The following is a 16,171-nucleotide window of genomic DNA, read 5'->3' on the forward strand; positions in this document are numbered from 1 at the left end:
TAGCATAAATGAACAATGTGTTGCAACAACAACATTCTGACATCGAGACTGCCGGCGACATGCTCTACAATCTCCTTGACATGTTTGGAGGGCAAAAGCGTCAAGCAAGGAAACAATTTATGAACTGTCATATGAAGGTTGGGACTCTTGTCAGGGACCATACGATAATGATCATTAGTTACCTGAATATAATTGAAATCCTAGGATCCAAGATTGACGAGGAGACCAAAATAGATATGATCTTGGCAACTCTCCCCGAATCTTTTGATACCTTCAAGTGCAACTACTCCATGAACAAGCTAGAGTACACTATTACCATGCTTATGAAGGAGCTTCACACTGCTGATGGTCTCATTAAGAGAAAGAGGAATCAAAGAGAGGCTCATGCTACTGAGCACAAAGCCTCCCGCTTTGGATCTAAGAAGAGACCTCACAAGGCCGAAAAGAAAAACTATCCTGCCTCTCTCAAACCAAAGGAACATAGTATTGTACTAGTTACCAAAGCATGCTTAGTAGCTGATAATGTATCAATGTGGAGTCTTGACTCCGCCGCTACTAACCATATTTTTTGTTCCTTGACTGGTTTCAAGAAAACCAAAAGCTTAGAGGAAGGCGACTTCTGTTTCAAATGGGGTGATGGGAGCTTGGTGTCTGCAAAGGCTGTGGGATCTGTGATGCTGTCTTTCAAAGACCGCACTTTAAACTTGAATAATGTTTATTTCATTCATTCCTTTGGGAAGAACTTAATATCTGTTGCTCGTCTTCGTGAGCAAGATTATTGTATAAAGTTCATTAAGAATGGAATTCGTATTTCGATAATTCTTTTATCACCGATGCACGTACGAAGAATGCTCTTTTCTACATCTATCCCACTCAACCTTCTCTTTTAGACACTAAAATAGATAACGATCTAGTTAGGGAGCCAAAGAGGATCAAACTTTCTGATTCCTCCGATCTAATAAAATCAACATATCTCTGGCACATAAGACTTGGTCATATCAGTCTACACATGATTAAGAGACTTTTGAGGGACGGTCCACTCCAAGCCTCTGCAATAGGTTCACTGCCTATTTGTGAATCTTGTATTGAAGGAAAAATGACTAAGCGACCTTTCTCAGCCAAGGGTCAAAGAGCCACTGATTTGCTGGAACTAGTAAATTCTGATGTATGTGGTCCTCTCAGTCAACAAGCACGTGGATGATACGAATACTTTGTTACCTTCACTGATGATTACTCAAGATACGGTTTTGTTTATTTGCTCAAACACAAATCGGAGACCTTTAACGTATTTAAGGTGTTTAGGGCTTTAGTGGAAAAGCAAACTAGCAAACAGAACAAAAACCATTCGATCAGATCGAGGTGGTGAGTATATGTCTGGAGAGTTCGATGACTTTCTTAAAGAAGAAGGTATCACTTCTCAGCTTACAGCACCTGGAACACCTAACAAAATGGAGTGTCAGGGAGAAGGAACCGAACTCTAATGGAGATGGTTAGATCAATGATGAGTTACTCATCACTCCCTCTTTCCTTTTAGGGGTATGCCCTCGAACAGCCACTTACATTCTAAACCATGTTCCGTCTAAAACGGTTTTTGGAACTTCTTATGAAAGATGGACTGGCCGTAAAGTAAATCTGGGCCACATTCGAATTTGGGGTTGCCCTGCACATGTGCTAAGGCAAAAGACTAGCAAGTTGGCTAGTAGGTCTGAATTTTGTCTGTTCGTTGGATATCCAAAGGAAACCAAAGGTTTTACTTTCTATAGTCCCGAGGATGATAAGACTTTCGTTAGCACGAATTCTCGTTTCCTTGAGGAGGACTTCATGAAAGATGTAAAACCTAGAAGCAAAATTGTGCTTGAAGAAAATTTGGGTGAGGAAGCTTCTACCTCATCTGTAAGAATTGTTCTCACCCCAACTGAAACACAACCTAACTCATCAGAATCTCGTCAAGTAGTACTTCGACGTAGTGGGAGGGCTACTCGAAATCCCGACAGGTATATGTCCTATGGAGACACTCTCGTAGCCGTCTTTGACATGGATGACCCTGTTTCCTATAGCCATGCAATGGCTTGTTCTGAATCAAAACTTTGGCTTGACGCCATGAAAGTTGAAATGCACTCGATGTATATCAACAAAGTCTGGAAACTTGTGGACCATCCTGAAGGGATTAAATCCGTAGGGTGTAAGTGGATATACACGAAGAAAAGGGTTCCGGATGGGAACGTCGAGACATTCAAAGCACGACATGTGGCTAAGGGTTATACCCAACAAGAAGGGATTGACTATGAAGAAACCTTCTCGCCAGTCGCGATGCTTAAATCCATCCGTATACTTCTATCCATAGATTCAGCTCTCGACTATGAGATCTGGCAAATTGATGGCAAGACTGCCTTCCTGAATGGAAATCTCGACGAGCGCATTTATATGGCTCAACAAGACGGTTTCCTGGATAAAGGTTAAGAGACCAAGGTTTGTGAGTTACTGAAGTCCATTTATGGACTATAGCAAGCATCTAGGTCATGGAATATTAGATTCGATGAAACTGTGAAAAGCTTCGGCTTTGAACAGTCAACAGATGAGCCTTGTGTTTACAAGGTAATACACGAAGGCAAAGTTGTGTTTCTGGTACTATATGTCGGTGATATATTACTCATAGGTAATGATGTGGGTAAATTATCTGAGGTTAAGGTCTGGCTGGCAAAGCAATTCGATATGAAGGATCTAGGAGAAGCCGCGTACATTCTGGGGATCCAAATCTTTTGAGATAGGAAGAACTGGACTCTATCGCTCTCTCAAGCATCTTATATTGATAAGGTGATGGATCGCTTCTCGATGCAAGACTCCAAGAAGGGCCAAACACCCTTTAGGCATGGAGTCTCACTCTCTAAGGACCAGTCTCCCAAGATTGCACAAGAGATTGAAGACATGAGGAAAATTCCTTACGCCTCTGCCGTAGGAAGCGTCATGTATGCTATGCTATGCACTAGACCTGACATCTGTTTCATCGTTGGCGTAGTTAGCCATTTCCAATCCAACCCTGGACTCGAGCACTGGATTGTTGTTAATCATGTTCTTAAGTATCTTTGAAGAACTAGGAACTTGATGCTTACATACTCAGGTACTGACCTGACTATGACGGGATATACCGACTCCGAATTTCAAGCGGATAAGAATTCCAGGAAATCCACTTCGGGATCTGTGTTCATCCTTAATGGTGGTGCTGTTGTGTGGAGGAGTATTAAGCAATCTTGCATTGCTGACTCTACAATGGAAGCAGAATATGTGGCTGCTTGTGAAGCATCCAAAGAGGCTGTATGGCTTAGAAAATGCCTTAAATATTTTGAAGTTGTTCCAAACGTCGAGGAGCCCATGACCCTTTATGGTGATAATAGTGGGGCTATCGCTAACTCAAAGGAACCTCGAAGCCATAAGCGCTCTAAACATATTGAGAGGAAATACCATTTGATTCGAGAGATCGTGCAGCACGGAGACGTGGAGGTGAAGAAGATCTCAACGGTGGACAACCTGGCAGATCCATTCACCAAGGCCCTAGCGAACAAGGTCTTCGACCAACATCGAGAGAGATTAGGCATGAAGGACTACACACATCTTCTTTGAGTCAAGTGGAAGTTTGTTGTCTATGGTGTCCACAAGAAGAGTTGTCGCGATCAGTCGACGCCCCGCTACCTATCGGCGTGCGAGGCATGGAATCGTGCGAGAGCGTCGCGAAAAAGATGTGTAGGGTTAGAGGTCCGGTGCGCGGATCTGACCCGTTGACGTTTCGCTACCTCTCGGTGCGCGAAGTGTCGAATCGTGCGAGGCCGTTGCGCGAAAGATGTGTAAGGTCAGAGGTCTTGTGCGCGGATCCGGCCCATTGACGTTTCGCTATCTTTCGGTGCGCGAAGCGTTGAATGGCGTGAGGGCGTCGCGCGAAAAATGTGTGCCTGTTACCTATTACTTGTTAGCCCCCCGAGTTTCTTGTGTACTCGTAGAGGAGACTAGAAATTATAACACTATAGGATAAAGATTTCGAGGCGAAATGTAATCCGATTACCATGTCAAAATAGTTAAAATTACATTCCCAACCAGTGGGCCTTTCTTAAACTTAAAATTGTCTTTCACTAAAACCGGAAATAAGATGAAAACAATAAAACATAAAGAAATCGAGAACGGGCTTCTATTGGTAGTATTGCCGCAGATGTTCCGCATTCCACGGGTGAGTGAACACGAGCCCTTCTAGGTTCTCGAGCTCGTACGTGCCGTTGTGTATGGCTCGGCGTACGCGATACGGGCCTTCCTAGGTGGGGCCCAGGACTCCCGCTCCCTGCACTTTGGTGTTTTGGAACACCCTTCTGAGGACGAGGCTCTCGTCGGCGAATTTTCGCAGCTTGATCATGGAATTGTAGTACTTCTCGATCTTCTTCTTTTGTGCGGCAAGGCGAGTAAGTGCGTCCACCCTCTTTTCGTCTATGAGGTCTAGCTCGAGCCTAATTGCTTCGTTGTTGGCGGCTTCTTCGTACTCTTCGATGCGAAAGGTCGGCAACTTGGTTTCGACGGGTACCACGGCCTTGATGCCGAATGCAAGTGCGAAAGGGGTTTCATCGGTTGCGCTCCGCGCATTAGTCCGGTACGCCCAGAGGACCATGGGAAGCTCTTCGGCCCAAGCTCCCTTTCTCTGTTCCAGCTTCTTCTTCAGGTTTTCTTTGATTGTCTTGTTAATTGCCTCGACTTGACCGTTGGCTTGATGATGGCGGGGAGAGGAGAAAGTCTTGCTGATGCCCAACTGCTCACATATGTCCCGGATGCGCGCATTATCGAATTGCTTTCCGTTGTCGGTCACAATCGATGAGGGGATTTCGAAGCGGTAGACGATGTTCTTCCAGATGAAGTTAGTCGTATTCGCCTCCGTGATCTTTTCCAGCGGCTCTGCCTCTACCCACTTTGTGAAGTAATAGATAGCCACGATCTCATGCTTGTATTGTCTTGGGGCCGTGGGTAGCTCGCCTATGAGGTCGATTCGCCACTTTGCGAATGGTCGAGGTACGACGATCGGGCATAGTGGGGCCGGCCTGGCGTGGGATGTTGGCAAACCTTTGGCATTTGTCGCATCTTTTGGCCCACTCGTGAGAGTCCTTTTTCAAGGTAGGCCAAAAGTACCCGAGCCTCAGCAGTTTTAGGGCCAAAGATTGCCATGCGGCGTGGTTTTCGCACACCCCTTCGTGCACCTTGCGGAGCGCTTTCTTTGCCTCGACCTCGGTCAAGCATCGGAGAACGGGCATAGAGTATCCTCTCTTGAATAGGTTGTCCTCCCTCATAGTGTATTTCGGCGCCAAGCTTCTCAGCTTTCTAGCCTCTTCTTTGTCTTCAGGGACGACTCCTCGCTTGAGGTACTCCACAAGTGGCGTCATCCACAAGGGGGGCGGAGTTTCGTGGACCACCCCTACGTCGCTTCTCGAGATGTAGGGTCGAGTTAGTACTTCTATTGGGACGCTGCCTTTTCCCTCTTCGTCTATCCCTGACGCAAGGCGCACCACGGCGTCGGCGTCAATGTTCGCCTCTCGGGGAACCTGGACTATCTCGAACCACTACAGGGCCTCCAGATTTTTCTGAGTCTTCGACAGATATGTGACCATGTTCGGCTCCTTGGCTGCATAGTCGCCTTTAACCTGGTTTACGATCAACTGCGAGTCACAGTGGATGCGCAAGTTTTGGACTCCTAACTTGTTTGCCAACTCCAAGCCAACGATCAGAGCTTCGTACTATGCCTCGTTGTTGGAGGCCTTGAACTCGAATAGCAGGGTGTATCTCGGTTTTTCCCTATCTTGTTGCCAACTCCAAGACAACGATCAGAGCACGACCCCAGCCCCCCGAGCGTTCGATGCACCATCTACATATAAGTCCCATACCGGCCCTATCGGGTTAATGGTCCTCTTCTTCGACGACCCATCGTGGTCATTCTCCTTGTCTTCCTCATTCTCGTTGTCTTCGTCGCCCTTATCTGTTGAGGGTGCATTGGTGAATTCAGCCACAAAGTCGGCGAGGGCATGGCCTTTGATAGCGGTTCTCGGTTGAAACTCGACCCCGTACTCGCCGAGCTCTTGGGACCATATAGCCATTCGAGACGAGGTCCCTTTTTGTAAGGCCTTCTCGATGGGATGTACCGTGCGCACTACGATCGGATGCACTTGGAAGTAAGGGCGAAGTTTTCTCGCGCTCATGACAAGGGCGAGGGACAATCTCTCGATTTCCGGGTATCGAGTCTCGGCATCGAGGAGCGCCTTGCTTACGTAATAGACCGGCCATTGAACCTTGTTTTTTTCGCGCACTAGGACCACGCTCACGGCCCTATCGGAAACCGTGAGGTAGACATACAAGGTCTCGCCGTCGTTTGGCTTCGCAAGGAACGGAGGAGAGCTAAAGTAGGTTTTCATTTCGCGGAATGCCTCCTCACACTCCTTCGTCCACACGAACCCGTCGGTTTTCTTCAATGCTTTGAAAAATGGCTGGCACATGTCGGTGGCTTTGGAGACGAATCGCGTCAGGGCGGCGATTCTTCCTATTAGACTCTACAGTTCTTTGACTTTTTGTGGCGACCTCATCTCTAAGATCGCCGTAATCTTCTCGGGATTAGCTTCGATCCCACGGCGGCTCACCATGTAGCCTAGGAATTTTCCAGACTCAACCCCGAAGGCGCACTTGTTGGGATTGAGTTTCATCTTGTAGCGCCGCAGGATTGCGAACATCTCCTTGAGATCTCGGACGTGGTCAGGGGCTTTGAGGCTTTTCACTAACATGTCGTCCACGTAGACCTTCATTGTCTTGCCAATCTGTTTGGAGAACATTCGGTTTACCAACCTTTGATACGGTGCACCTGCGTTTTTGAGGCCAAAGGGCATGACCTTGTAGGAATAGAGTCCGCGGTTCGTAACAAATGTGGTCTTGATCTGATCCGGCTCGTGCATGCAGATTTGAATGTAGCCCGAGTAGGCGTCCATGAAGCTTAGCAGCTCATGACCCACCGTGGCATCGACGAGTTGCTCAATTCTCGGGAGAGGGAAGCTGTCTTTCGGGCAGGCCTTGTTGAGGTCTCTGTAATCGATACAAATCCGTCACTTCCCGTTTGGCTTCTTTACCATGACGACACTTGGGGTGTTCCGCCTCCCTGATGAAGTTGGCGGCGAGAAGTTTGTCAACTTCTTCACCAATGGCCTGGTACCTCTCTCCGCTGAACGTCCGTCTTGGTTGGACGCGCTCGGTCACCCTTTTGTCATCGTTGAGACGATGGACCATTATCTCGGGGTCGATCCCCAGCATGTCGGCGTGTGTCCACGCGAAGATGTCTTTGAACTCGCGGAGGAAGGCGGCGAGTTGGAGTCAGATCTCGGATGGGAGCTGGGCGCCTATCTTGACTACTTGGTCAGGTTTGGCGTCATCCAGCACGATGGGAACGAGGCCATCCGGTGTCTCCTCCTTCCGACGCTCGACATCGTCCCTCTGGTCCAAATCTCCGAAGGTGCCCCATTCCTCGATCTTGCACAGGAACTTGTCTCCGAGTTGGAAGACGGTGCTCACCATCTTGCCCTTTCCCTTTCCATCCACACCTTTGATGTAGCACATCCTTGCCATCGACTGGTCTCCCAACATTATGGCGATCCCCTTCTCAGTCGGGAATTTCATCATCAGGTGGTAGGTGGAGGTTATGGCCTTCAACCGATTGAGAGTCGGGCGGCCTATAATGATGTTATATGCCGAGAGCTGGTTCACAACCAGGAATGACACGATGTGGGTGACCTCGATCCCTCCCGGTGTCCCAAAGGTAACCGGGAGGTCGATGGTGCCCTCCGTCATGACCCTCTCCCCGGAGAAGCCGAAGAGTTGGGTCTAGATCGGGGTCGGCCTCAGCCCGGTCAGCTTCATCATGTCCAACGCCGATTTGAAGATGATGTCGGCAGAACTGCCGTTGTCGATCAGGATCCTCCGGACAAGATTGTTGGCGACCGGGGCCGAGACAACTATCACGTCATTGTGCGGGTGGAGAACTCGCACCGCCTCTTGGCTGGTGAAGAACATGGACTCAAACGGGGCCGGAGGGGGAGCCTCGTACGTGTGGTTGATGACTAGGACAAAATACGTTTTCCGGTGCCACGAATGTCGCACCCAATGCTCATAATGTCGCACCTAAAATTTATTAGGTGCAACATTGGGTGCGACAGCGTCGCACCGGATAACCCGTCGCAAAAGTTATTAGGTGCAACATGTCACACCCAATAAGTACCCCTTTAGGTGCGACACTTTCAGGTGCGACTTATCGCACCTTATGCCCAAGTTATTTTCCTGTCAAATTTTATAAAATTCGCGGGTAAATACATATCGGGTGCGACACTGTCGCACGTATTGCCGTTCGCGCCATAATATTCAGTGCGACATTGTCGCACCGAATATGTTTTTTAAATAAAAAAAAATAAAAAATAAAAAAAGTAAATTAAAATTCATTTAAAATTAAATAAAAATTAATTAACAAAATTCTAAATGAATTAGAAATAATATTCTGAAAATAGAATTCTTAATTAAAAATACAAATTCTTTCCAAAAAAAGCGAAAAAAATGAATTCCTAATTCTTTTTCTTATAAAACTTATCGATAGTAGAATTCCCTCTACCGAATAAGTTGCCAAAACTTCAAGAACCGCTTCCGCGTCCTCGTCCACCGCTGCCTGACGCGTTGCCGCTCGTTCCGCCGCTTCCGTAAGGACGGTCTCGCAAGTAATCCATAGAACCCGGCGTGGAACCTGGCGTCTGCTGATCCGTCCCACCTGGTTGCGATGCAGGCGGAGGTTGAGGAGTCGTGGGAGGGTGGTTGTGTTGCTGGCTGAGGAAGGCGATCTGTTGCCGCATCACTTGCAGCTCGGCTTGTTGGGCATCCATCTGAGCTCGCATCTCGGCAACCAGTGGATCGGTCTGAGATGACGAACTTGACGAGCCTCCATCTAGCGTTTGGGAAACACCCAACGAGGACCTTGGGATCGAAGGCCGTAAACCGACTTCCCAGTCTCTGCGTACTCCCAAAACATCGCGCATCGCGTACGTCTCCGCATCTTCTTGGGAGATCACGACGTTTTGCTCCGCCGCTTGCCGCAAAATGTCTATCGTCTGGGCGGTGATTTGATCCTTCAAAATAAAACCACAAAAAACTTATCAGATAAGAAGAAATAAAGTAATTAAATATAGTAAATAAAAAAATTAACTTACGTATTGCGTCTTCGCGAAGTCCGTCGTCCACGATCCCTTAGCGTCCCGGTGTTTTTCTAACCATATCGCTAAAGCCGAGCCCATACTCCCATCTTCTCTTCGCTGTAATTTTTCAACATTAAAATATGAATCACATTTATATTGCATATTAATATTAAGAGACTTACGTTCCTCGACCGATGACCAAAAAAACTAAGCGACCCTTGTCTCGCCTTCGTCTTCTTCATCTTCGAATTTTCCCGGTTGCGGAGAGATTTCGCCTGCAAGACATAAATACGTGAAGTTTAATTTTAAGAAATTCGAATAACCATCGGAAGTTCAACTCATACCTTATGCTCTGGCGAGTCGAACGTCTCTATTGCTTTCAACCAGGCTTCCTGGTTATAGCCTTCGGGAGTTTCGTTTTTAGCGAGTTCCTTACTCCCGCAAAATGTCTTGAAGAAGAGCTGCGACAACCTCGACTTCTGGCCACGGCGCATCCTCTTCGCATCGCGAATGATAGCCATATCAATCTCGTTGCGAATAGGATCTGCATGCACAAGCTCGCCACTCTCGGGATGTTCATAAACGAAGTGATACTCGTTATGAATCGAGTTCATAAGAGCCGCCACACTCTGCGCAGGCACATGGTTCCAGTCTGGGAGGTCGTCTGGAATGGTACTCTTGATCAGGTTTCCTAATCGGTTTTGGAACATCCTGATCAACGGATTTTGCTCCCTGCCGTCTTGGTAGAACGCCTGCACATTCTGATCGTAGCGAACTGTGTTCGCTCCAGGGGTCCCAAGACCAGCTCTCGCAGAAACGACGCCAGTCGTTGGTCCTCGTTTCTTCCTTGGCATCTGCGGGGGGTCACGCTCTCCTCCTGATGGGTCCTGACCTGAAGTAGACATCCTGCAAAATGAATTGTAGTTAGTATTTTTAATTACTATGTAATTAGTATTCGACGACTACGGTTATTACATGGTGTTAGTCATTCATCGTTGTCACTTGATGTAATGTTAGTATCGACATCAACATCTTCTCCCTAAAAAACGGCAAGCGCTCATCTTCTTCATCCACTTCTTCATCATCTTCAACGACAGTAACCAGCTCGACCGTAGCAGTTTCGTGTCGATGATTAAGACGGTCGATATTTGACAATTCTATTGTCAATGGAATCGATGCTGAAGTGGTCGGATCAACTTCAGGAATGTCCCATATCCCACGTTGATTGCATTCCTGAACGGTTTCCCATTCACGACCATTAACGAGATCTTGGATGTAAAACACTTGCTTCGCTTGAGTCGCGAGTATAAACGGCTCTTCTGTAAACCACTCTTTGGCGGTATACGAACTCGTTGATCCGGTGGTCTTATCAACGTGCACTATACGTCCTGCATTGTACTTGTCACCATACCATATGCATTTGGACAGTACGACACGACAGTTATGTGTATAGTTCAGCGCGATTACGTCTTCCATTCGACCGTAAAAGTTGAAGTCGTTCACGGGCACACAAACACCGCTATTCTGGGTGATTCGTTGGTTATCACGACGACGAGTGATGAACTTCACGCCATTCACAAAGCAACTCGGATACTGATGAGCAATTTGCATAGATCCCGTAGACAATGCGTAAAGTTCTTCAGACATGTCGGAACCACTAACTTTCATGTCATAAATCTGGAATATGCAAATGAAGATGATGTCATTTGCAATTTTAGTAGCAATTTTAGTATGCTTTCAACAAATGTATCCTTTCAGTTTACCTTTTTCGCAAACCAAATTTTGAATTCTTTTCTGTGCATTGCTTCGAGATCAGAATCTGCAGTTCCCGCTTCAGAGTTATTTTGTATAAGTTCCAAATGCTCACTGTTAACATTACGTAATTAGATGTAAATCAATGAGCTAGATTATGACATATTTAAATGAAAGATTCCCTTACAGCAAATACGGATCGATTTCTGAACAATTGGTAAAAATGTACCACTCCACCTTCTCATTTTGGTCGTCGTCTAAAACTATCGGCTTCATCATCCCGTAAGGCACACAGTTTTCAGATCGAAAAACACTAAGTTCCCGCACTTGAACTTCATCGACAGTTTTCTTATCTTCGAGATACCTTGCAACAAATGTCAATGCCTCTTCTACAACGTATGCTTCCGCAATGGAGCCTTCGGGTCTAGCTCTATTTTCTGACAAATTGTTTTAACGTTCCAAGGTATCTCTCAATTGGGTACATCCATCGCATATGCACCGGACCGCCACACAACGCTTCATCTGGTAGATGAATTGCCACGTGAACTATGATCGTGAAAAAAGCTGGCAGAAATATCATCTCAAGCTTGCACAATATCTCAATGATTGAATCTTGCGCTTTTTCGAGATCGTCCACTCTTAGGGTTCTAGAACTGATCAACTTGAAAAGGTTGCAGAGCTCTGAGATCGTCTCTTGTATCGGTTTTGGCACAAAAGGGCGAATACCATCACCCAACAGCCTCTGCATGATCACGTGACAGTCGTGCGACTTCAAACCTGTGAGCTTCCCGTCAGCAGTTACATTCTTCTTCAAATTTCCAGCGAGCCCGTCTGGGAATTTAACAGATTGGAGGAACTCGGTAAACCGGTGTCTCTGCTCAAGCGTTAACGTGTACGCTGCTGACGGTTTGTACCACCCATTCCTTTGTTGTCTCAAGTGCAGAGCAGACTTGATTTTCAAGTCCATCAAGTCAAATCTCGACCTCTCCGTATCGTAGTTCTTCTTTTCCAAGCTGAGCATCGTCCCAAGAAGATTCTCGCACACGTTCTTCTCTATATGCATGACGTCCATGCCCGTCTGGAATCAGCAATGCAAGATTGCTTAATACTCCTCCACACAACATCTCCACCATTAAGGATGAACACAGACCCCTAAGTGGATTTCCTGGAATCCTTATCCGCTTGAAAATCGGAGTCGGTATATCCCGTCATAGTCAGGTCAGTACCTGAGTATGTAAGCATCAAGTTCCTAGTTCTTGAAGATACTTAAGAACATGCTTAACAGCAATCCAGTGCTCGGGTCCAGCGTTGGATTGGAAACGGCTAACTACGCCAACGGCGAAACAGATGTCACGTCTAGTGCAAAGCATAGCATACATGAGGCTTCCTACGGCAGAGGCGTAAGGAATTTTCCTCATGTGTTCAATCTCTTGTGCAGTCTTGGGAGACTGGTCCTTAGAGAGTGAGACTCCATGCCTAAAGGGTGTTTAGCCCTTCTTGGAGTCTTGCATCGAGAAGCGATCCATCACCTTTTCAATATAAGATACTTGAGAGAGCGACAGGGTCCGGTTTTTCCGATCTCGAAAGATTTTGATCCCCAGAATGTACGCGGCTTCTCTTAGATCCTTCATATCGAATTGCTTTTCTAACCAGACCTTAACCTCAAATAATTTACCCACATCGTTACCTATGAGTAATATATCATTGACATACAGTACCAGACACACAACTTTACTTTCGTGTATTAACTTGTAAACACAAGGCTAATCTATTGACTGTTCAAAGCCGAAGCTTTTCTAAGTTTCATCAAATCAAATATTCCATGACCTAGATGCTTCTTTAAGTCCATAAATGGACTTAAGTAACTCACAAACCTTGGTCTCTTGACCTTTATCCACGAAACCGTCTGGTTGAGCCATATAAATGCGCTCGTCAAGATTGCCATTCAGAAAGGCCGTCTTGACATCCATTTACCAGATCTCATAGTCGAGAGCTGCAACTATGGATAGAAGTATGCGGATGGATTTAAGCATCGCGTTTGGCGAGAAGGTTTCTTCATAATCAATCCCTTCTTGTTGGGTATAACCCTTAGCCACAAGTCGTTCTTTGAACGTCTCGACGTTCCCATCCGGACCCTTTTCTTCTTGTATATCCACTTACACCCCACGGGTTTAATCCCTTCAGGAAGGTCTACAAGTTTCCAGTTTTTGTTGACATACATCGAGTGCATCTCAACTTTCATGGCATCAAGCCAAAGGTTTGATTCAGAAGAAGCCATGACTTGGCTATAGGAAACAGGATCATCCATGTCAGAGACAGCTACGAGAGAGTCTCCATAGGATATGTACCTGTCAGGCATTTGAGTAGCCCTCCCACTACGGAACCGTCTTGGACGGAACTTGGTTCAGAATGTAAGCGGCTGTTTTGAGGGCATATCCCCAAAAGGAAAGAGGGAGTGATGAGTAACTCATCATTGATCTAACCATCTCCATAAGAGTTCGGTTTCTTCTCTCTGACACTCCATTTTGTTGAGGTGTGCCAGGTGGGGTAAGCTGAGAAGCGATACCTTCTTCTTTAAGAAAGTCATCGAACTCTCCAGACATATACTCACCACCTCGATTAGATCGAAGGGTTTTGATCACTTTGCCAGTTTGCTTTTCCACTAAAGCCCTAAAGACCTTAAATACGTTAAAGGTCTCGGATTTATGTTTGAGAAAATAGACAAAACCATATCGCGAGTAATCATCGGTGAAGGTAACGAAGTATTCGTATCCTCCACGTGCCTGTTGGCTGAGCGGACCACATACATCAGAATGTACTAGTTCCAGCAACTCAGTGGCTCTTCGACCCTTATCGGAGAAAGGTCGCTTAGTCACTTTTCCTTCTATGCAGGATTCACAAGTAGGTAGTGAACCTATTGCAGAGGCTTGGAGTGGACCGTCCCTCACAAGTCTCTTAATCCTATCTAGACTGATATGACCAAGTCTTAAGTGCCATAGGTATGTTGATTTTGTTAGATCGGAGGATTCAGAAAGTTTGATCCTCTTTGGCTCCCTAATTAGCTCATTATCTATTTCGGTGTCTAAAAGTGAAGGTTGAGTGGGATAGATGTAGAAAAGAGCATTCTTCATACATGCATCAGTGACAAAAGAATTATCAGGAAACGAGATACGAATTCCATTCTTAATGAACTTTAAACAATAATCTTGCTCAAGAAGACGAGCAACGGATATTAAGTTCTTCCAAAAGGTAGGAACAAAATAAACATTATTCAAGTTTAAAGTGCGGTCTTCAAAAGACAGCGTCACGGATCCCACAGCCTTCGCAGACACCAGTCTCCCATCATCCCATTTGAAACAGAACTCGCCTTCCTCTAAGCTTTTGGTTTTCTTGAAACCATTCAAGGAACAGCAAATATGGTTAGTAGCAGCGGAGTCAAGAATCCACGTTGATACATTATCAGCTACTAAGCATGCTTCGGTAACTAGTACAATACTATGTTCCTTTGCTTTGAGATATGCATGACAGTTCTTTTTATCGGCCTTGTGAGGTCTCTTCTTAGTTCCAGAGGCGGAGGATTTGTGCTCTGTAGCATGTGCCTCTCTTTTACTCCTCTTTCTCTTAGTGAGACCTACAGCAATGTGAAGTTCCATCATTAGCTTGGTAACAGTGTACTCTAGCTTGTTTATGGAGTAGTTCATCTTGGAGGTATCAAGAGATGCGGGGAGAGTTTCTAAGATCATATCTATGACATTCTTCCCATCAATCTCAGATCCTAGGATTTCCATTTTATTCAGATAACTAATGATCAGTATCATAAAGCCTCCAACAGGAGTCCTAGCCTTCATGCGACAGTTCATAAACTATCGGACTGCTTGTTGCCTTGTTTGACGCCTTTGCCCTCCAAACATCTCATGGAGATTGTTGAGCATGTTGGCGGCAGTCTCGATGTCACGATGTTGTTGTTGCAACACATTGTTCATTGATGCTAAGATATAGCACCTCACAATCTCATCGGAGCAGAGCCAGGCCGCCAAGGCGTCTTTGTCCTCTTAAGTCGAATCATCATTCATTTGAGGAGGACATGGGGTGGTGAGTACCCATTTGTGCTTGTTAAAGGTAGTTATTATGTCGAGGTTACGTTTCGAATCTACGTAGTTTTTGTTTTCGAGTTTGTTCGAGGAAAGGATGAAAGAGAGAGAGTTGGGAGACATTTTGCCTATAAAAGTTGAAACAAGTTTATGTTTAGTCTTTGGTTTAGGATTTGAGTTTTTAAACATTTGATGTTGTAAGATAGGGGTGACTTGTTGTAAGATTTTTATATACTTTCATACATATTGTACGTACAACTACAAGAGAGAGAGAGAGATGTGTATATATACGGGTATATGTATATATATACCTGGGATAAGGGCTGTTTTTAACAGCTTTTTGACCGTATTTTCTCCATCGATAGCCATCGTCCAAATGATCCACTTCGCTCTTTGTCATGAACGCAAATCTTGGTTCCCTTTGCCTTTTCTGATTCTTCTTTTTCGCCTTCAACCTAATCAATTTATTAATTTAATTAGCCCCCACCACCATATTTTCAAATTTCAATAAAAAAGAAATTCAAGAGATCACTCACACTTTACAAAATCTCAATTGATTGAACACATATATATTTATATATATATTGCAGGTAAAAAAAAGTTGACAATGAAACAACACCTAACTATCCACAATTCAATAGTGAAATAATATATATAAAAAAGAAGAAGAATGATGATATTAAGTTTAAACGGATTTCCTAGTTATAGAGCGATAGAGCGGACAACTAGAAGAGAATCCTAGATATTCATGTTCAGAGCAGTGTTAGTGCATAATGGCACAAGGGACATACTAGGATCTTTTCCTATTTTTTATTTCGGGAAAGTGCATGAGGGAAGTGTGAACTTCAACTCACTCGAACACTTGAAAGTTTGAGATTACACATCTTTTTATTTTTCGGCTTGTCTACAATGAGACCTCCCACTCAAAATTTCAAGAGCATATAGATTTTGAACATATGTGATATAGACATAGTTTTGAAAACATTTTGAAAACTTTTTTGATTTGGATGACAAAATATTTTCAAGTATGAAAACGAAAACGGTTTTTCAAAATTCAAACTAGTTTTGTAAAAATTCAATTTTCAATTAAACTTT

At 45.1% G+C, this 16,171-nt stretch overlaps 2 protein-coding genes across 2 annotated transcripts; both read right to left on the reverse strand.

Moving 5' to 3' along the window:
- Positions 1-4,297: 4,297 nt before the first annotated feature.
- Positions 4,298-4,645, reverse strand: LOC149402415 (uncharacterized). The gene has a single exon (XM_089608367.1). The coding sequence runs from the start codon at positions 4,643-4,645 to the stop codon at positions 4,298-4,300; it is 348 nt and encodes a 115-aa protein (XP_089464493.1).
- Positions 4,646-7,374: 2,729 nt separating this feature from the next.
- Positions 7,375-15,445, reverse strand: LOC149402416 (uncharacterized). Its single transcript, XM_089608368.1, has 6 exons — positions 15,388-15,445; positions 9,578-9,924; positions 9,416-9,508; positions 9,249-9,350; positions 9,042-9,167; positions 7,375-7,587 (listed from the first exon to the last, which is right to left on the reverse strand). Exons 1-6 carry the CDS (start codon positions 15,443-15,445, stop codon positions 7,375-7,377), a joined length of 939 nt encoding a protein of 312 aa, XP_089464494.1.
- Positions 15,446-16,171: the final 726 nt, after the last annotated feature.

This window comes from Urtica dioica, chromosome 3 (genome assembly GCF_054948205.1).
Source record: "Urtica dioica subsp. dioica isolate 48M chromosome 3, U.dioica_male_clone48M_v1_H2, whole genome shotgun sequence".
NCBI classification, from domain to species: domain Eukaryota; kingdom Viridiplantae; phylum Streptophyta; class Magnoliopsida; order Rosales; family Urticaceae; genus Urtica; species Urtica dioica.

Coding starts and splice junctions, on each gene's coding strand:
- LOC149402415 (XM_089608367.1), bottom strand. CDS start 4,645: ATGGTCCTCTGGGCGTACCGGACTAATGCGCGGAGCGCAACCGATGAA.
- LOC149402416 (XM_089608368.1), bottom strand. CDS start 15,445: ATGGCTATCGATGGAGAAAATACGGTCAAAAAGCTGTTAAAAACAGCC. Junction 9,925..15,387: donor AAAAACAGCCCTTATCCCAG/GTATATATATAC, acceptor AAAACCGATTAG/GAAACCTGATCAAGAGTACC. Junction 9,509..9,577: donor TCGACTCGCCAGAGCATAAG/GTATGAGTTGAA, acceptor TATGTCTTGCAG/GCGAAATCTCTCCGCAACCG.